General features: G+C 42.7%; 1 protein-coding gene across 1 annotated transcript in view; it reads right to left on the bottom strand.

Annotated features, from left to right (window-relative positions):
* The window catches only part of vta1 (vesicle (multivesicular body) trafficking 1), a 302,456-nt gene that overhangs the window by 20,082 nt on the left and 260,948 nt on the right, over nt 1-21,426 (bottom strand). The window contains exon 7 of the mRNA XM_073050440.1: nt 20,884-20,967. Within this exon, the coding sequence (XP_072906541.1) occupies nt 20,884-20,967 (84 nt within the window). The remainder of the gene's footprint in view (nt 1-20,883; nt 20,968-21,426) is intronic.

Raw genomic sequence — 21,426 nt, forward strand, 5'->3', positions numbered from 1 at the left:
CTACCTGTTTCCTCAACACTACCCGCCCCTCCACCAATCTTTGACATCACCTCTCATTCAATATTAAAGATTGATTTGAGTACATTGAAACAAACAGTGCATTAACAATCAACACATCTGAGGTTGCACAGGGCAGCCCGCAAGTGTCACCACACAGTGCCAATGTGGCATGACCACCATTCTATGTGCCAAGGAATAAGGACCTAGCCCAGGCAACCTCTCCCGATAACTCAAACCTCCTAGTCTTGGCAACATATTCATAAATCTTCTCTGTACTTTCCAACATAACCACATCTTTTCTATAATAGGGACAAAATTTCCCAATTCATATACTAAAACAGGGGTTCCCACCTTTTATTATGCCACGGACCCCTAGCATTGTCCAAGGGGTCTGTAAGTTGGGAACCCCAGAGCTAAAAGTATTTGGATGATACTGAGAACCTTGAGGTTGTGCAGACTGAATTTCGATACAGATGGCAGAAGAAAGTAACATCCATCATCAAATACCCCATCGTTCAGGTCATGCTCTCTTCTCAATACTGCCATCAAGGAGGAGGTACAGGAGCCTTAGTTTCCACACCACTAGGTTCAGGAACAGCTATTGTCCTACAGCCATCAGGCTCCTTGTCAAACCCATTCTGTGGCTTCTCACTCACCTTTGGTCCCCACCAGACACTCAGCTCTCACCTGTGGCTTCCAGTAGCTGTTTGCATGCGACAGCTGTCACGCCCTGGTACATTGCTTTGACAAGCAGGCTAAACAAGGTGAGGGTAGCAAGCGGCTTCATACCCAGTAAGATAAGGGCACGCCTGTCCTAACATCAAAGTCAGCTCTGGTTGGGATCTACAGTGAAATCTAATGACCAGGAAGGCAGTGTTGCAATCTCCATGGAGAGCGAAGGGCATGACAAGGCACAGAAGACATTGTGGTCGTCCACTGAAACCAGGGAAGACCCCAGCTTGTGATGTTTGCTTGATTCAGAATTCTGAGGTCAAGAGAGTGGAACTGCCCCAGTACAATGGCTTTCCCACTTTAAAAACTCTTTCACACAGGCTTCCTGAACCAGCGTGGATAACTTTACTCACCTTAACACAATCTACAATCTCAACTACAATCTACAGATTCACTGTCAAGGACTCTTTCTAGCTCATGTTCTTAGTATAATTTATTTTACACAATTTGTTTTCCGTAAGACATAGGAACAGGATTAGGCCATTCGGTCCATCGCATCTGATGTCCTTACTAATTAAGAACTTATCAACCACCACCTTAAATATACCCAATGAGCTAGCCTCCAAAGCCACCAGTGGCAATGAAGACCATAGATTCACTACTCTTTGGCCAAAGACATTCCTCAACTCTGTTCTAGAGGGATGAGCTTGTCTACTGAGGCTATGATCTTTGGTCCTGGACTCTCCCACTACTGGAAAAATCCTCTCAATGTCCACTAGGTTTTTCAATGTTCAATCAGTTTCAGTGTACCCCCCCCCCCCTCAATAAATATTTAGGGGAGCGAATCCAGGTGGCCATTTATCCCTGGAAGGTGTTAATTGTTGTCAGAGTTGTACTTGTCTTTCACACCCCTATTCTGTGCATGGTAGAGAGGTGAAATGGCTTGAGCTGCCAAGAACAATGAGTCATTTCAGCTGATAACATGCAGCCTCTGACTTGCTCTTGTAGCCACAATGTGTCGCAAATCAGTGGACAAGGCAAGTCCAGAAATAATTTAAATATAAAAGCATACAGGTCAGGATAATCCTCATTCAGAACCATCTGTATTTGTGTTGCTTTTTGTTCTTTTCCATAAGACTAGAACTAGAGTCCTGGGTTAAGAAGGTTAAATACTTAAGGGGGATATGAGGAGGGACTTCTTCACTCAGAGGGTGGCAAGAGTGTGCAATGAGTGTGGAGTGGTATGCATTCCAATGCTTAAAAGAGAAGTTTTGATGGGAGGGGCATTGAAGGATATGGTCCTGGTGCAGGTCAATGGAATTTAGCAGATTAATAATAGCATGGACTAGATAGGCTGAAGGGTCTGTTCCTGTGCTGTAGTGTTCTATGACTCTATGACACTAAATAGATGAAGTATCTGGATAGTTTTCTGCAAAATTTCACACTTCCACTGGTGACGAGCTACTTGTTAGAATGTTTGGCTGTAATTAAGAAACAGAAACCAGAAGCTTTCTGATTGACTGTGGTCAGCGGAAGACTGGCTTTGCCAATCTGAATGAATGAGTCTACTTCAACAGAGGGCTGGAGGGTGGTACAGAGGGAGAGGGAAATGAACCACATACGTTTTCTGTTGTATGACGCCTGGCAAAATCATTTTTTCGTAAACTTCTATTTCTGGATACCACAAAGGGATGTTAAAAAAAACAATGAATAACCCTTTGTTCATAATCTACGCTTATCATTCACTGGCTGGCTAGTGGGAAGAACAGCTGTACCCTCAGATTACTGAACAACATGATGATGAACTTCACAACTTAATGGTTTCTTCACAACTCAACGGTTGGGGCAACGCTGGCCAATTCTTCAGCTGTAGAAAATGAGAACTTGAAAGGTTGATATTCTCCTGCTTGCAGGGCGAGTTTACCGCAACCAATCCGCACTCCGGAATGGGACGGGTTGCAGAGCAGTAGATCTCGAAAGGCATGACTGTCATATAGAATACTGAAAACAAGGGAATTTTCTCATATAGAGAAATGGTTTCAAAAAAACACTAGTGTTACAGGGTACCAACAACTGCCATTCTATCAAAAACACAAGAAACTCTGCAGATGCTGCAAATCTTGAACAACACACACAAATGCTGGAGGAATTTCCAGGCATCTATGGAGGGGAATAAGCAGGCAAGTGCCAATGAAGGGTCTCAGCCCAAAACATCGGTTGTTTATTAATTTCCATATACGTTGCCTGACTTGCTGAGTTCCTCCAGCAATTTGTGTGTGTAGCTCAGGAACAATTGTTGATGTTTCAGGCCGAAACCCTTCATCAGGACTAGACTCTTCATCGGAGGGACTGCCAGCATGTTGGAGGGACATTCAGTGCAGGCACAAAGTAAGGCACTTCTGCTTTTCATTTGGGATAAGAGACCCTTGTACACTATTTTGAAACAACACACATAAAATCCTGGAGGAACTCAGCAAGTTAGGCATCAATGGAGGGGAATAAACAGTTGGCATTTTGGGCCAAGTGCATCAGGACCGGAAAGGAAGGGGGCAGAAGCCAGAATAAGAAGGTGTGGGGCAAGGGAAAGGAGTAAATCTGACAGGTAATAGGTGGAGGAAAATGAGTGGCTGGTTGGGGAGGGCGTATAGGAGCAAACTGCAAGATCACACAGAATTGGTGTCCGAAATAACGGGCAATTTATTAAAAACTGGTGCATACCCAAAGCTAATCTACCTGAGCATGAATTTGGCACACCTTTTTACATTCTTGGTTGATGAGGTTACAGTAAAACAACATTTTGATAACGTAATGGTGATAACAGAAAGACTTCATTAAGTAGCAGACTGATTATAGAATAAAATTATTATCGACAGGTCTAACAGTAAATCCTATTTTCTCTTACAACAATGGATGCACAATTAGTAAAGTTTCCAAAACTTGGCTGTCATCGTTGCTACATTCCATTCCTCTACTTTTGTCTGTGGAACCCTGTTACCACATTTGCACAATTCATTTCACTATTTAATTGGTACTAGCCCTCACTAGCCTTTCCTGTAGAATAAGAGGGATAAAGTAAGATGCTGGGAGGTGATAAGTAGAAAACATGAAGGGCTGAAGGAGGAGAAATCTGATAGGAGAGGAGAATGGAATCTTAGTTTTATGGCTATCTCCCCTTCTCAGGGAGAAATGGAGTCAATACTGGTTGAAAGCAAATTACTCCTGTAAATTTCTGGATAAGCTGTATGTTTGGAAGGAGCTATGTAAATTGAAACAGTCACTCTGCCACCAACATGCTGCTTAGCCTTCTTGAGTTCAAAAATGTTAAACAACTACTATTTCAATATCTCTATCCCTAATTTGCCAAAGACAGTGACAGTAACCTGCCTAAATGACTTTTGTCCTGTAGCATTAGTATCAACCATTATGAAATGCTTTGAGTGACTGGTCATGGAGTGCATTTCCCGGCTTTCCATTTAATTTGTCGCTCAGATCGAGCCACTGATAATGCCATAGATTCTGCTCTCTACTATGTCCTGTCCCACCTGGAAAATGGGGTCTCAAATGCCAGGTTGCTGTTTATAGACTTCAGTTCAGCATTTAACACCATCATACCCCAGAAACTGGTGGGAAAACTGTCCTTGCTTGGTCTCACCACATCCCTCTATAACTGGATCCAGGAGTTAACACAAAACATCGACTGTACTTTTTTTCCATAGATGCCGACTGGCCTGCTGTCCTCCAGCCTTTTGTGTGTGTTGCCTGGACTTAACAGTAAGGGCACAGTCAGTCTCTGCAGCAGCAACATCTCTCGTGCAATTACACTAAGCACTAGGGCTCCCCAAGGCTGTGTGCTCAGCCCACTGCTGTTCCCACTGATGATGTCTAACTATGTCACAGGATTCAGTTCAAAATGGGTCATCAGGTTTGTAAATGACACAACAGTGGTTGGCCTCATCGAGAACAATGATGAGTTAGGGTACACTGAGGAAGTGGATTAACAGGTGGACTGGCATCAGAAAAACAACCTAAGTCTGGATATGGAAAAGACTAAGGAAATGATTGTGGACTTTGGAAAGGTGCAGGTGAACCATCCCCCTCTGTGCACGCATAGCTCCTCCGTACAGAGAGTTAAGTGCACCAAGTTCCTGGAAGTCACGGACGACCTCACCTGGTCCCCCAATATCACCTCCCTGAATAAGAAAGCACAGCAGTGCTTCCACTTCCTGAGGAGATTGAGGCACGCAAGGCTCCCCACTACCTCCCACCATCGTAACTGTGTTTTAAAGGAGCACAATTGAGAGCATCCTGACAAGTTGCATCTCCATCTGGTATGGGAGCAGCCAAGCATCGGACCAGAAACCCCTACAAAGAACTATGAGAATGACCAAGAGGATCATAGGGGTCTCCCTACCATCCATCGGGGACATTTATCAGGGGTGCTGTGTATTCAGGACCCTTAGTATTAGCACAAATCCCACCCATCCATCTAGCATCCCCTTTGATAGTCTACCATCAGGCAGGAATCTCTGATGCATAAAGAATGGTCAGGATGAGTAGAAGCTTCTTCCATCTGGCCATTAGACTTCTGATCACCCTGCCACATCCCATCTGAAGTGCCATTGGATAATTTATACTATACCTTACAATATTTAATTTTTGTACTTTACGTGTAATTCAGTTGTAGATTTAATGCTTATTTTCCCAAGTTATTGTGTGTTATGTTTACTACTGCGGTTTACACCCTGCTTCAGGGAAACGTCTCGCATGGCAGTATACATGTACAGTATAGTTATACATGCAAACATGAGGGAATCTGCAGATGCTGGAAATTCAAACAACACACACAAAATGCTGGTGGAATGCATTTTGTTGTTTAAAGTTATACATGACTTGATTTGGAGTCATCTGAAGACTATGATGTTCTTCCAACATTCTTTCTTTGTTAAATTTGTATTAATATTTTGTATTTGTTTGTTAGTGTTTTTTTTCTTAGATGACAGAAAATTTATGACTTCGAGAGACATTTGGTAGTTTAAATGCCTTGTGATGGGGCAGAAGACAGAAAGGATAAGATTGACTGCTGCCCAATCTGATCCTTCCGGCCTTCTGCCCCATTCCTTTGGCACTTCTCTCCTCTTTCAACGATTCTAAGATATGCTTTACTTGTCAAATGACCATAGTAATATACAGTGAAATGCGATGTTTGCGTCAACGACTAACTTAGTCCAAGGATGTGCTGGGGGCAGCCTGCAAGTGTCGCCACACTTCTGGCACCAACATAGCATGCCCACAACTTACTAACCCTAATTTTAATATCTTTGGAATGTGCTAAGAAACAAGCGCACCTGGAGGAAACCCATGAGGTCACGGGGAGAACGTAGTAGTAGATTCATTACTCAAGTTGACAACGACGTTCTCCGGAGGGATTATTCACCTAATGGAAGATACCTGTAGATGACTTTATTTAACATGGGGAAGTTGATGCAGGTTAGCCACCACACAGATTGGGGTCAGGGACAAGATGACTGGGGAGCCTTTCCTATTGCAGCCTTCTTCCCATTTCACTGCTTCTGGCAGCTCCCCTGTTCAGGTAATTTTTGGATCGCTTTTATCTGGAACCTCCTCCTTGATCTTCCGCCATGGGTGACTCTACCAGAAGCTAATCTCCAGCCGGCATCACTCTCGGGATCTCAGGAACTCACAAGCCTCTCAACGACGATGAGGTGACGATCCTCAAAAGAAGCTTCAAGCTCCTTACAGACAGTGGTGGGAACTGAATCCCAATTGTTTAATCATATTTCTCTGCATTTTTAAACCTGTTCTTCTCTAAACTTTCCCAGCTCTGATAAAACACCTTTGACCTGAAACGTGCTTCCGTCTCTCTGTGAATGCTGCCTGACTTGCTGATTTTCAATATGGTATTACGGAAATTGGTGCACAGACTTTAACCACTGCATTTGCCTTGACTTGTAACTATTGTTGTTTCTTCAAGCAATAACCTTTCCAGAGCTCATTTCCTCCACACTTAGGTGCATCTGTTTTCAATTGGACTAGTATACAGTAAATTCAACAGCTGGCATGGTATCCCTTTGAGGTGCTGATATTTCCATTTAATGTTAATAAGGCCCCCAGAGCACCGGTTGCCTTTCTGATCTCCAGCCAGACTGAGGAGACTCTGAAAAATCACAGCCCCGAAAGGGAAGTGAGGAAGAAATTGTGTAGGGAGAGTTCATTATGAGTATTAAAATATAAAATTGGCACGGTTTCTGATGCCATTCATCAAGAAAGAAATGTATGGATGATATGTAACCCTCACAAAGGGAAAATATGAAACTCATGTGAAGAAACCTTGCCATGGAATTGTATGATGAAATGCAACCAAATGTTTAAGGAACAGAACGAAGGTCTGACTAACGTATTCCAAAATATATGTATCTGCATATGGAAGCTTTAAAGAGGGTGCAGACGAGATTTACCAAGATGCTGCCTGAATTGGAGAGCATGTCCTAGGAGGATAGGTGAGCCAGGGCTTTTCTCTTTCGAGCGAAGGAGGATGAGAGGTGACTTGATAGCGATGTACAAGAGAGATGGATCGAGTGGACAGCCAGGGATTTTCTCCTAGGGTATAAATAACTAATACAAGGCAGCATAATACTAACAAAAGTATGGGGCGGGGGGGGGTTGTTTTTTACACAGAGACTGGTAGGTGTGGGGAACTTCCTGCCAGGGGTGGTGGCAAAGGCGGATGCATTCGGATCATTTATGAGACCCTTAGGCAGATGGATGAAAGAGATATGGAGAACCATGTGGGAGGGGAGGCTTAGATTGACCTTACAGTAGGTTGAAAGATTAGCACAACATCGTGGGCCAAAGGGTCTGAACTGTGCTGTAAAGTACTATGTTCTATAATGTATCTTGGCAGCATGGAAGCAAGTGACTTGTTCAATTCTGCCAATGTCTGTAAGGAGTTTGAACAAGGATAAGGTGGGTGATCAGTGTTTATTCCAGGGAAGGGCAGTCTAAAACTAGAGGACATACACTTAGTGGTCACTTTATTAGGGACTCCTTCTACCTAATAAAGAGACCACCAAGTGTATTTTCATGGTCTTCTGCTGCTGTAGCTCATCCACTTCCAGGTTCGATGTGTTGTGCATTCAGAGATGCTCTTCTGTACACCACTATTGGAACATATGAATACTTGCATTACTGTCGCTTTCCTGTTAGCTTGAACCAGTCGGGCCATTCTCCTCTAACTCTTCTCATTAGCATGGCATTTTCACTTGCAGAACTGCCACTGACTAGATGGTTTTGTTTTTTTTGTACCATTCCCTGTAAACACTAGAGATAGCTCTGTGTGAAAATCCCAGAAGATCAACTGTTTCTGAGATAGTCTGACCACCCTTTCTGGCACCAACAATCATTTCATGGACGAAGTCACTTAGATCACATTTCCTCCCCATTCTGATGTTTGGTCTGAACAACAATGGAACCTCTTGATCGTCTCTGCATGCTTTTATATGCATTGAGTTGCTGCCACATGATTGGCTGATCAGATATTTGCATTAACTAGCAGTACAGATGTACCTATTAAAGTGGCCACCGGGTGTATATAACAGTTATGTGTACATTGTGTTTTATAGCATTGCTTTTATATTTGTAGTTATTGTGTTTCCGTTGTTTTTCTTATTGTGTTTGTTATGCTTACTGGGTGTGCTTTTCTAATGCTGCCTGGAATCATTTTGTTCTCCTTTACGCTGGTGTACCGAAGAATAATAGTCCAAGGCGAATCTCAGACCAGAGAGGCAGCCTTGGAATATAAGGAAGCCTCTTTAGAACAGAGATGAGGAGGAATTCTTCACCCAGAGAGTGGTGAATCTGTGGAATTCATTGCCACAGACGGCAGTAGAGGCCAAATCATTGGGTATATTTAAAGCAGAGGTTGAGAGGTTCTTCAAAGGTAACAGGGAGAAGGCACAAGAATGGGATTGAGGGGGATAATAAATAAAGGAACGGCGAAGCAGACTCAAAGGGCCAAATGGCATATTTCCACCTATATCTTATGTCTTAATGGCAATAAATAATCTTGAATCTTGAAGGTGTTTCTGATACAAAACATACCTTCAAATGCTCTTTACTGTTATCCTTTCTGACTTGGGAACGTCAGCTACAGAAATAATCCCAACCCACAGCTCTGGCTGGCCAGAAGAGTTAATTTTAAATGTTGTCAGCAACAAGTGAAAAGACTGTTTTAATACACCCATTGTAGTGTCAATATGGAAATCAGCACCACAGCAGAAAAAGTGTATTGAGTGCACTGAGCTGCATGTAGGAGGTTCAAAAATATGTCCCAGCTTGCATTAGAAAAGTTATCATTGTATCTTAACCAAAGCTGCTAAGCAGCAGATAATTTGGTCATTTTGGCGCTGCTATTCATTCAAACATGCTGTGCACAAATTATCATCAATCACAAACACAAAAGATTCTGTAGCTACTAGAAATCCAGAGCACCACACACACACACACACACACACCCCTCAGCAAGTCAGTCAGCAACTATGAAGAGGAATAAACAGCTGACGATTTGGACCGAGAACCTTAATCAGAAATGGGAAGAAAGGGGGCGGAAGCTAGAATACGAAGGTGGACCTTGGAGAAGGAGTACCAACTGGGAAGGGGTAGGTGAGACCAAATGAGGGGAAGGTAGGTGGATGGGGTAGGAGGGATAAAGTGGGAAGCTGGGAGGTGATAGGTGGTAAAGGGAAAGGGCTGAAGAAGAAATCTGATAGGAGAGGAGAGGAGAGCGGACCAGAGGAGAAAGGAGGGGGCCAGAGAGAGGTGACAGAAGATAAGGAGAAGAGAGGGGAACCACACTTTGTACTTCAATCTTTGGCTTTTCTGTTTGGACTTTGCGAACTTCTGGGTCACTTCCCACCTATCCCCTCCAAGGTTTTACTTCATCCCCCCCCCCCCCCCCCCTTCACCCAACCTCCCCCTCAACTGGTCTCACTTATCAGCTGTCAGCATGTACTCTTCCTGCTCTCCCACCTTCTCATTCTAGCTTCTGCCCAATTGCCTTCCAGTCCTGAGGAAAGGTCTCGGCCCAAACACTGACTGTTTATTCCCCACCATAGATGCTGCCTGACTTGCTGACGTTGGTATCGGTAATAAGCTTGCCTGAATATGTTGCATTGGCAAAATAGATAAGATATTAAGATCTGTGTGCGCACTAGGGTCAATTTAAGAGATCTCACAATATGGTGTAAAGCACTTGAACGAAAGCTCTCAATTTCTTTCAACATCTCAGTGAGATCTTTTAAATCAGGTGCCTCAGGTAATGCTTAAAATAATAGAAACATAGAAAACCAACAGCACAATATAGGCCCTTTGCCCCACAAAGCTGTGCCGAACATGGCCTTACCTGAGGAATTACCTAGGGTTACCTATAGCCCTCTATTTTTCTGAGCTCTATATAACTGTTCAGGAGTCTCTTAAAAGTACCTATCGTATCTGTCTCCACCATGGCCGCCGGCAGCCCATTCCATGCACTCACCACTCTCTGCGTAAAAAAATTAACCCTGATATGCCCTCTGTACCTACTTTCAAGCAGCTTAAAACTGTGCCCTCTCGTGCTAGCCATTTCAGCCCTGGGAAAAAGCCTCTGACTATCCACATGATCAATGCCTCTCATAATCTTATACACCTCTATCAGGTCACCTCTCATCCTCCGTCACTCCAAGGAAGAAAGGCCGAGTTTACTCAACCTATAATAAATCAAGGTATTGAGTATAACAGTTGGAATGTTATGGTGAGATTGAACAAGGCATTGGTGAGGTGCAGGTCAGTGGGACTAGGCAGAAAAATGGTTCAGAACAGCCAAGAAGGGCCAAAAGGCCTGTTTCTGTGCTGTAATGTTCTATGATTCTATTCTCATAAGGCATGCTCCACAATCCAGACAACATCCTTGTATATCTCCTCTGCATCCTTTCTATGGTTTCCACATCCTTCCTATAGTGAGGCAACCAGAACTGAGCACAGTACTCCAAGTGGGGTCTGACCAGGGTCCTATATAACTGCAACATTACTTCTAGACTCCTAAACTCAATCCCACGATTGATGAAAGCCAGTGCACCGTATGCCCTCTTAACCACAGAGTTAACCTGTGCAGCAGCCTTGAGTGTCATATGGACTTGGACCCCAAGATCCCTCTGGTCCTCCACACTGCCAAGAGTCTTACCATTAATACTATATTCTGTCATCATATCTGATCTACCAAAATGAACCACCTCACACTTATCTGGGTTGAACTCCATCTGCTACTCTCAGCCCAGTTTTGCATCCTATCAATGTCCTGCTGTAACCTCTGACAGCCCTCCACACTATCCACAACACCTCCAAACTTTGTGTCAGCAGCAAACTTACTACCCCATCCCTCCACTTCTTCATCCAGGTCATTTATAAAAATCACGAAGAGTAGGGGTCCCAGAATAGATCCTTGAGGCACACCACTGGTGACCGATCTCCATGCAGAATATGACCTGTCCACAACCACTCTTTGCCTTCTGTGGGCAAGCCAGTTCTGGATCCACAAAGCAATTTCCCCTTGGATCCCATGCCTCCTTACTTTCTCAATAAGCCTTGCATGGGGTACCTTGTCAAATGCCTTGCTAAAATCCATATACACTACATCTACTGCTCTAGCGTCATCAATGTGCTTAGTCACATCCTCAAAAGAATTCAATCAGGCACGTAAGGCACGACCTGCCTTTCACAAAGCCATGCTTACTATTCCTAATCATCATATAATGCCTCTCCAAATACTCATAAATCTTGCCTCTCTGGATCTTCTCCATCAACTTACCATAATGGTCACTTCTTGCTTCTAGAGCAACACACCAAACACTGGAGGAACTCAGCAGAGTTTGACCTTAAAGCTACACTCAGCAGCCACTTTATTATGTACACCTGTACTCCTGCTTGTTAATGCAAATATCTAATCAGTCAATCATCTGGCAATACTTCAATGCATAAAAGCATGCAGACATGGTCAAGAGGTTCAGTTGTTGTTCAGACCAAACATCAGAATGGGGAAGAAATGTGACCTCAGTGGCTTTGACCATGAAATGACTGCTGGTGCCAGACAGGGTGGTTTCAGTAACTCAGAAACTGCTGTTCTCCTGGGATTTTCATGCACAACAGATTCCAAAGTTTATAGAAAATGGTGCAAAAACAAAATAACAACTTCCAGTGAGTGGCAGTTATGTGGTCAAAAATGCCTTGCTAATGAGAAAGGTTAGAGGAGAATGGCCAGGCTGGTTCAAGGCGACAGCAATTCAAGTAACTATGTGTTACAACAGTGGATTGAAAAAGTACATCTCTGAATGCGCAGTACATTGAACTTTGAAGTGGACTGGCTACAACAGCAGTGCATATAAACTGACTGCATTTACATAAAGTGATACTAGGTGATGCTTATGTCATGGTGGTGGGGTGGGTTAATGGCTGGAGGTGTTGATCAAAAGATTCAAAACTGAACTAAAATACAAATTATTTAGAAGCCAAAAAAAAAGTGAAGAACTCCATAGGCCCAAGAATGTATGCAGGACTAAAATCTAACATGAACAGCTCTTGGTTTAATTCTCAAGCAGATTTCATTAGGGATGAATGATTATTTATGAAACAAGCTCTTGCTAATGCCTTCTTTGAGAAGGAAGAATTCTGAAATACAAAGCAGGCTGTCACATGTGCATTTTCTTTGGAGGGGGACAAAAGTTATAAGTATGGGCAATCCGTTGACTATCACGAGATCAGAACCAGTGCTGAATAATCAAGATTTGCTGATGTGTTTATAAGGTTGCTTATGCAACAAGCATTAATTACATTGTACAGAAACAATATACATGAAAAAGCCAAAAAATTACTTTGGTTTGGAAATTTACAAAGTCATAGGGCGCTACAAGCACAGAAACAGGCCCTTTGGTCTATCTAGTCCATGCGGGGCTATTCTGCCTCGTCCTATCAGCCTGCACCTGGAACACAGCCCACAGAATAGGCTATATTCATAGAATGAATTCCACAGATTCACTACTCTCTGGCTAAAGAAATTCCTCATCTCATTTCTAAAAAGGACACTCCTCTATTCTGAGGCCTCTCCCTTCCATCTTTTCTCAGGAAACATGGTTGCCCCTGTACTACGGTTTACGGATCCCCACCTGCATCATCTCCATTTCGTTCACTTCCAGTCTCACTCACTTCACCCAAGATAATACAGGGATAAACTTCCTTGGATCTCACCATTCACCCTATCAGAGAGTACATCATTCTTCATCGTTTCTGCCAGTTGAACACTGAACTCCGATGCCTGGGGCTGTACGAATGAGGAGGGGATCTCATTAAAACCTATTGAATGTTGACAGGCCTCGATAAGCTGGATGTGGAGAGGATGTTTCCTATGGTGGGGGAGTCTAAAAAGCCTCAGAATAGAGGAGTGTCCTTTTTAGAACGAAGATGAGGAGGGATTTCTTTAGCCAGAAAGTAGTGAATCTGTGGAATTCATTCCAGAGGCAGCTGTGGAGGCTAAGTCTTTAAGGTAGAAGTTGATAGATTCTTGATTAGTTAGGGCATGAAAGGATATGGGGTGGGGGGGGGGGGGGAGAAGACAGGAGATTAATGCTGAGAGGGAAAATGGATCAGCCATGATGAAATGATGCAGCAGACTTGATGGGCCAAATGGCTTGATTCTGCTCCTATATCTTATGGTGTTATGGATATGTATGTATAATTTATGTCTAACATATACCTGTGATACTGTTACAAGTAAGTTTTTCAATTCTTCAGTACTGAAGGGAGGTGAGAGTGTGGAACGAGCTGTTAGCCTAAGTGGAGGATGCTGTTTGATTTCAACATTTAAGAACATATGTACATGGATGGGGGAGGCATGGTGGGCTATGGTCCAGGTGCAGGTGGATGTGTCGAGGCAGAAAAATAGCTCAGCATGGACTAAATGGGTTAAAGGGCCTGTTTCTGTGCTGAGGCGCTCTATGACTCTACTGATTGATTAAATTCAATGGAATCCAAAGGGAATTCTAAGGGATGTTTGTCTTAGATTCGACAGTTTATCATGTGGCTGTTGTCCCTCTATTGAGTCCCTTTAATAACTTACAGAAATCTGCCAGTAATAAGGAAGTTGTGTGTTGTTCTGAACACCTTTCACTTCAAGTGGCACTGTTAGATGCAATAACGTTGGCTTGAGTTTCACTGTAAAGTGCTGAGATGCCTTGGTGGTGACATTTCCATTACTCAGTTTCTCCATGCCACTTCAATGCAGCACTGCCCACTGGTTTGCCTTTTGGAGTGGGAGACTCCTGGATCTGTCCCAAAGCAGACAAGTACCAATTCATCTTGGATGCCTCCACTCCCGCAGACACATGTTCAGGCCAAATTCAAACCTCCAGATAGTCAAAGAGAGTGAAATGTCTTAAAAATTTGTATCTAACAGGTACAAAAACACAAGAGATTCTGCAGATGATGGAAATCTACAGGAACACACACAACAGTCAGCAGGTTAAGATGAAGGTTCTTACCCCAAGATGCCAACTGTTTATTCCTTTCCATAGATGCTGTCTGATGTGCTGAGTTCCTCCGGTGTTTGTATGTGTAGCCCAAGAACAAATGCAGATGAAATCATATTGGTACATTCTGTTCAAATTTGGCAAGCAATCTCGTTTTCAAGCTTCAAACAAAGTTTGCTTACTAAAGTTTTACAGAATCAGGTTTATTATCACTGACATATATTGTTACGTGTTGATTTGCAGCAACCATACAGCATAGTACATAAAACATACTATAGGTTTCAATAAGAAATATTAAAAAAGAGCAAATAGTGATATAGTGTCCAAGTATTCATGGAGAATGAGGTAGTGTCCATGGAATCATGGAATGTTTACATATGATGGAGGGTTAGAAGCTCTTCCTAAAAGTAAGTGTGTGTGTGTGTGTGTGTGTGTGTGTGTGTGTGTGTGTGTGTGTGTGTGTGTGTGTGTGTGTGTGTGTGTGTGTGTGTGTGTGTGTGTGTGTGTGTGTGTGTGTGTGTGTGTGTGTGTGTGTGTGTGTGTGTGTGTTTGTGTGTTTAAAGCAGAGGAAAGAGCATATAAGGTAGCAAAAGTAAGTGGGAAGCTGGATGATTGGGAAGCTTTTAAAATCCAACAAAAGGCAACTAAAAAAGCTATAAGAAGGGAAAACTAGCCAATAACATAAAGCAGGATAATAAAGTTTTTTTCAGTTATATAAAGAGTAAAAGGGAGATGAGAGTTGATACTGGACCATTGGAAAATGATGCTGGTGAAGTAGAAATGGGCTACAAAGAAATGGCCGATGAACTTAATGGGTACTTTGCATCTGTCTTAACTGTGGAAGACCATAGCAGTGTGCCAGAGGTCCATGAGTGTGAGGGAGCAGGAGTGAGTGCCATTGCTACTACAAAGGAGAAAGTAATAGGCAAACTCAAAGGTTTTAAGTTGGATAAGTCACCTGCACCAGATGGACTACATCCCAGAGTCCTGAGAGAGGTTGATGAAGAGATTGGTCACAATTGATTGGTGTTGCATTGGTCATGATCTTTCAAGAATCACTTGATTCTGGCACGGTCATGGGGGGGCTAGAAAATTGCAAATGTCACTCCACTCTTTAAAAAGGAAGGAAGGGAAAAGAGAGGAACTTATAGGTAAGTTAGCCTAACCTCAGAGGTTGGGAAAGTGTTGGAGTCTATTATTATGGATTAAGTTTCAAAGTACTTGGAGACTAGTGATAAAATAAGCTTAAGTCATGCGTTAAACCATGCGGTTTCTGCAAAGGGAAATATTGCCTGAGGAATGGCTGACAGACAGAAGGCAGCGAGTGGGCATAAAGAGGGGCTTTTCCGGTTGGCTTGTAGTGTTCCAGTGACTTGTAGTGTTCCTCAGGGGTCAGTATTGGGACCGCTACTTTTCACACTGTTTGTCAATGATTAAGTTAATGGAATTGATGGTTTTGTTGCAAAGTTTGCGAATGATATGAAGATAGGGGTAGGTAGTGCTGAGGAAGCAATGTGATTACGGCAGGACTTGGACAAATTGGAAGAATGGGCAAAAAAGTGGCTGATGGAAGACAGTGTTGGGAAATGTATGATAATGCATTTTGGTAAAAAGAACAATAGTTTAGACTATTATCTAAATGGGGAGAAAATTCAAACATCAGTGGTGCAGAGGAACTTAGGAGGCCTTGTGCAACACTCCCAGAAGATTAATTTATAGGTTGAGTCTGTGGTTAAGAAGGCAAATGCAAAATTGGAATTTATTTCAAGGGGAGTAAAATACAAAAGCAGAAATAATATTGAGGCTTTATAAGACACTAGTCAGGGCACACTTTGGGTACTTACAACAATTTTGGGCCCCATATCTCAGAAAGGAAGTGTTGCAGTTGGAGAGAGTCCAGAGGAATTTCACAAGGGTGATTCCAGGAGTGAAGGGGTTAACATACCTGGAGTGTTTCTCAGCTTTAAGCCTGTACACACTGGAATTTCGAAGAATGCAGGGTGGTGGAAGCGGGGTTCTCATTTAAACCTACCGAATGTTGAGAGGACTAGATAAGATGGATGTGGAGAGGAACTAGAGGGCCCAGCCTAAATATTGAGGGGCGACCTTTTAGAACAGAAGCCAAGGAGGATTTTTTTTTAACTAGAGGGTGGTCACTCTGTGGAATGATCTGCCACAGATTACAGTGGAGGGCAAATCTGTGGGTATATTTAAAGCGGAAGTTGATAGTTTTCTGATCGGTCAGGGCATCAAAGGATAGGCGGAAAGGCAGGTGTATGGGATTGAGTGGGATCCGGGATCAGCCACGATGGAATGGCAGAGCAGACTCAATGTGCTGAATGGCCTAATTCTGCTTTTATGTCTTATGGTCTTAAGGCCATGAAATTCTGTTAGTTTTCGACAGCAGTATAGTGCAATATATAAATATAGAGATCAAACAAAAAATGTGAGGCAGTGTTCATGGGTTCATTATTCGGCAGAGGGGAAGAAGCTGTTCCTAAAACATTGAGTGTGTTAGCAAAGTATGCAACAGTCCCTGATGTCCGTCTGGTACCAGTCTTGCTTTGAGGCCTTTAATTTTACTTTACAAAGATTGTTCATTAGCCAGCAGGATAGTAGAGTGTCTCTAGACCCTGCACTTTCTTTTTCTTAAAGGGGAAATCGCACTCACGATCTGAATCTGTAGTCCAGAGTCCAATGATTTTGTGGATCAACAGATTGTTTTTTTTAAAACATCTTAAAACAAGGTTGCTCACTGAAGTATCAATGGCTGTGCTGTAGATTTTAAGTGTAGTAGTCCTTAACAGGAATATTTGTTGATTCCATTGGGAACTGAATGCACGCAGTTGCCAATTTCCTATGCCAATTTGAAGAACCTCTATCCTGATGTCGTCTAGTAATTTATATTTCTACCTTAGGAAAACAAGATTCTATCTACTTTATCTATTGCTTCAATTCTATACAGTCAAAGTCATAGAAAAGTACAGAACAGAAACAGGCCATTTGGTCCATCTAGTCCATGCTGAATCCATGTAAACTGCTTACTCCTATTGATCTGCTCCCAGACCATAGCTCTCTCTCCATGTACCAATCCAAATTTCTCTTAAATGTTGAAATCAACCTTGCATGCACCACTTGCACTGGCAACTCATACCACACTCTCAGAACTCTGCGTGATGAAGTTTTCCTTCAAGCTCCCCTTAAGTCATGACCTCTGGTTGTAGTCCCATCGAACCTCAGAGTAAAAAGCCTGCTTGCATTTACCCACTCAATATCCCCCATCATTTTGTGCACCTCTATCAAATCTCCTCTCAATCTCCTATATTCTGAAGAATACAGCCTGAACCAATTCAGTCTTCCCTTATAACTCAATTCTCCAGACCTGGCAACATCCTTGTAAATTTTCTCTGCACCCTTTCAAATTGGCAAATGACCAAAACTGCACACATTACTTCAAACTGGGCTTCACCAACGTCTCATACAACTTCAACATAATATCCCATCTTCTGTACTCAATACATTGGTTTATGAAGGCCAATGCGCCAAAAACTGTCTTTACAACCCTATCTACCTATGAATCCACTTTCAACGAATTAGGTTCCTGGACTCCCAGATTCTTTTGTTCCTCCACACTCCTTTGCTCTACCATTCACTGTGTAAGATCTACTCTGGCTGGTCCAACTGAAATACAAAACCTTGCACTGGTCTGCATTAAGTTCCATCAACAATTTTTCAGCTTATTTTTCCAGCTGCTGCAGACTCCTTTGCAAACCAAAATAGCCTTCATAACTGTCTACTACACACCCAATTTTGGTGCCATCCACAAATTTGTTGATCCAGTTAACTACATTATCATCCAGACCACTGACAGAGATGACAAACAACAATGGACCCAGCACCAATCCCTGCGGCACACCAGTCAGAGACAACCCTCTACTATCACCCTCTGGCTTCTCCCACAAAGCCAATGTCTAATCTAATTTACTACCTCATTCTGAATGCTGAATGACTGGACATTCTTGACCAGTCTCCCATATGGGACCCTGTCAAATGCCTTACTAAAGTCCATGTGGACAACATCCACTGCCTTGCCTTCATTCACTTCCTCGTAACTTCCTTGAAAAACTCTATAAGATTGGTTAGTCACAACCACCACGCACAAAGCCATGTTGATTACCCTTAATCAGTCCATGATTATGCAAATACTTATATAGCCAGTTACTTAAATATCTTCCAATAACTTCTCCGCAAATGATGTCTGACTCACCAGCCTACGATTTCCTGTTTTCTAAAACAGTGGAAACGTTGGCTAACCTTCAATCCTCTGGTATCTTTCCTGTTGCTAAGGATTTTTAAATATCTCCGCTAGGGCCCTGGCAATTTCTGCACTTGCCTTCGTAGGGTCCAAGGGAACACCATATCAGGCCCCAGGGATTTACCCACCCTGATTTGTCTTAGGGTAGTAAACACCTCCTCCTCTGTAATATGTACAGGGTTCATGAAATTGATGCCACTTTGCTTCACTTCCATAGACACTGTGTCCATCTCCTGAGTAAATACGGATGCAAAGAATGTTCGTAAGATCTCTCCCATCTGCTTTGGCTCCACACAAGGATTACCATTTTGATCTTTCAGAAGACCAATTTTGTCCCTAGCAATCCTTTTGTCCTTAATATATCTCCTTCACTTTCTCTGCTAGAGCAACTTCATGCCTTCTTTTAGCTTTCCTGATTTCTTTTTTGAGTAACACACACAAAAATGCTGGAGGAACTTAGCAGGCTAGGCAGCATCTATGGGAAAGAGTACAGTCGACGTTGCGGGCTGAGAACCCTCAGCAGGAAGGGTCTCAGCCCAAAACATTGTCTGTACTCTTTTCCATAGATGCTGCCTGGCCTGTTGAATTCCTCCAGCATTTTGTGTGTGTTGCTTGGATTTCCAGCATCTGCAGATTTTCTCATTTGTTATTCTTTCTTAAGTGTCCTCTTGCATTTCATGTACTCCATAAGCATTTGATATGTTCCTACATACCTATACCTGCTATGCACCTCCTGTTTTTTCTTAACCAGGGCTCACTGTCTCTTGAAAACCAAGGTTCCCTACACTTACTACCTTTACCTTTTATTCTGACAGGCACATACAAGCTTTGTACTCTCAAAATTTCATTTTTGAAAGCCTCCCACTTTCCAAGTACACTTTTGCCAGAAAACACCTGTCCCGATCCACATTTGCCAGATCACTTCTGACATCATCAAAACTGGCCTTCCTCCAATTTAGAATCTCAGCCAGTGGACCAGACCTATCTCTTTGCATAAGTACTTTGAAACTACTGGCATTGTTATGGTTCCTTAAGGTTGTTATAGCCGGGGGTGGTAAGACGGACAAAGTCCTACTACCTATTAAATATTCCCAATGGCGTGCATCTCAAATAGCCTCTGACAACCAAGTCCAGCTCCTGACCTTCACATGTGGCTTAGCTACGAGGACTGACCAAATCATTTCTATTGACAGGAGAAGTGGTAAAGGCAGGTTACTGGCACCTTAAAAACCAGTCACTCCTGGCAGATGGGGCTCACCAATCTGGGTCGGCAGCTCACCTAGGAGAATGGAAACTCTGATCTCAAACCTCCACAGCCTTCTGGCTATACCCACTCATTGAGAAGGCTTAGTGAGTAAATCCTGAAGGAAAAACCTGGAGCTGAAGTCTCTAAGGCAATCCTACATTGAGCTCAATACTGACTGGCAACTCCTGTGACGCTGCTAGTCCCAAATTGTATCAGTCTCTGCTGGAGAGAGGGGGCAACAGCTTGCTCTCCATATTGCACTGCTCAGGCTTGCAAATCCAGTCAGCTAGGGTGCAATATCAATGGTCAACTCCGACCGACAGAGGTTCTCACCTCATCACAATGGCATTATGGTCAATGGATGCGAAGTGTTCCCCCACACAAACTTCTGTCTCCTGCCCTGTCTCATTTCCCTATAACAGATCCAGTATCGCACACTCCTCAATGGGACTTCTACGTACTGATGAAGGAAACTTCCATGAACACATTTGACAAACTCTATCCGATTTAGTCCTTTTACAGTATGGGATTCTCAGTCAATACATGCAAAGTTAAAATCACCTACCATAACAATCTTATGCTTCTTTCAGCAGTCTGATCTCGTTACAATTATGTTCCTCTATATCACTAGGATTGTTGGGTGGTTTGTCATATAGCCCCATTAATGTGGTCATTGCTTTCTTATTTTTCTTTTCCACACATAATGCCTCATTAGTTGCATTCTCCAGTCTGTCCTGACACAGCACTGCCGTGACATTTCCCCTGACTAATAACGCCACCTCTCCTCCTGTAGTCAAGTCTCTTTTTCACTGACCCTCTGAGGATTCTCATAGCTTAGCTATATAGTATCCACAACCGGCTTCACAGAAGATTAAGCGTTAGGCTAGTAGAACGTTGACTTTTGCTGTTCAAATGACAGAGCCTCCCCTTTAAAACATTCTGAATGAATGGTTTATGTTAGTCTGCATTCAGTGCCAGTACTTGATCCTCATTATAATTTGGCACAGCATCAGGCCACGGCATCTTGTGCACAGCACCAATTACCTAACTGTTGTAAAAGTTGGAAGAGCTTAAAGTCTTACCCTGAGGCTTGACGCTGTACAATGACGGGTCAATTATTGGTACGCTCTGTGGTCCTGGCTGTACTGTCGGAGTGTTGGGCAACACTGCAAAAGGAATAAACAGAAATCATGGTTCAAGTGATATCCAAATAATAGAGCAGCAAACAGCAGGGGTTTCATTCAAGGAGAGGCTCAGCAGAATTTTCTGCCTTGTCTTAGAAAAGTGATTTTACAGAAGTGACTCTCGAATATTTTTTAAAAGGGATTGAAGCTTCCAATCTCATACAGTAATATTTACTGGCTATTTATTTATTATTATTATTTGTTATTTTTTGCGCATTTGCACAATTTGTCTTCTTTTGCATATTGGTTGTTTGTCAGTCATTGTTTGTGTACAGTCTTTCATTGATTCTATTACATTTCTTTGTTCTGAATGCCTGCAAGGAAAATTAATCTCAGGGTCACATATGGTGGGATATACAAACTTTGATAATAAACTTACTTTACACTTTGAACAAACTAATTTATAGACTGTAAAACTTTTGATAAGGTATTATACACAAA

The sequence above is a fragment of the Hemitrygon akajei genome, chromosome 7 (assembly GCF_048418815.1).
Source record: "Hemitrygon akajei chromosome 7, sHemAka1.3, whole genome shotgun sequence".
Classification (NCBI taxonomy): Eukaryota; Metazoa; Chordata; class Chondrichthyes; order Myliobatiformes; family Dasyatidae; genus Hemitrygon; species Hemitrygon akajei.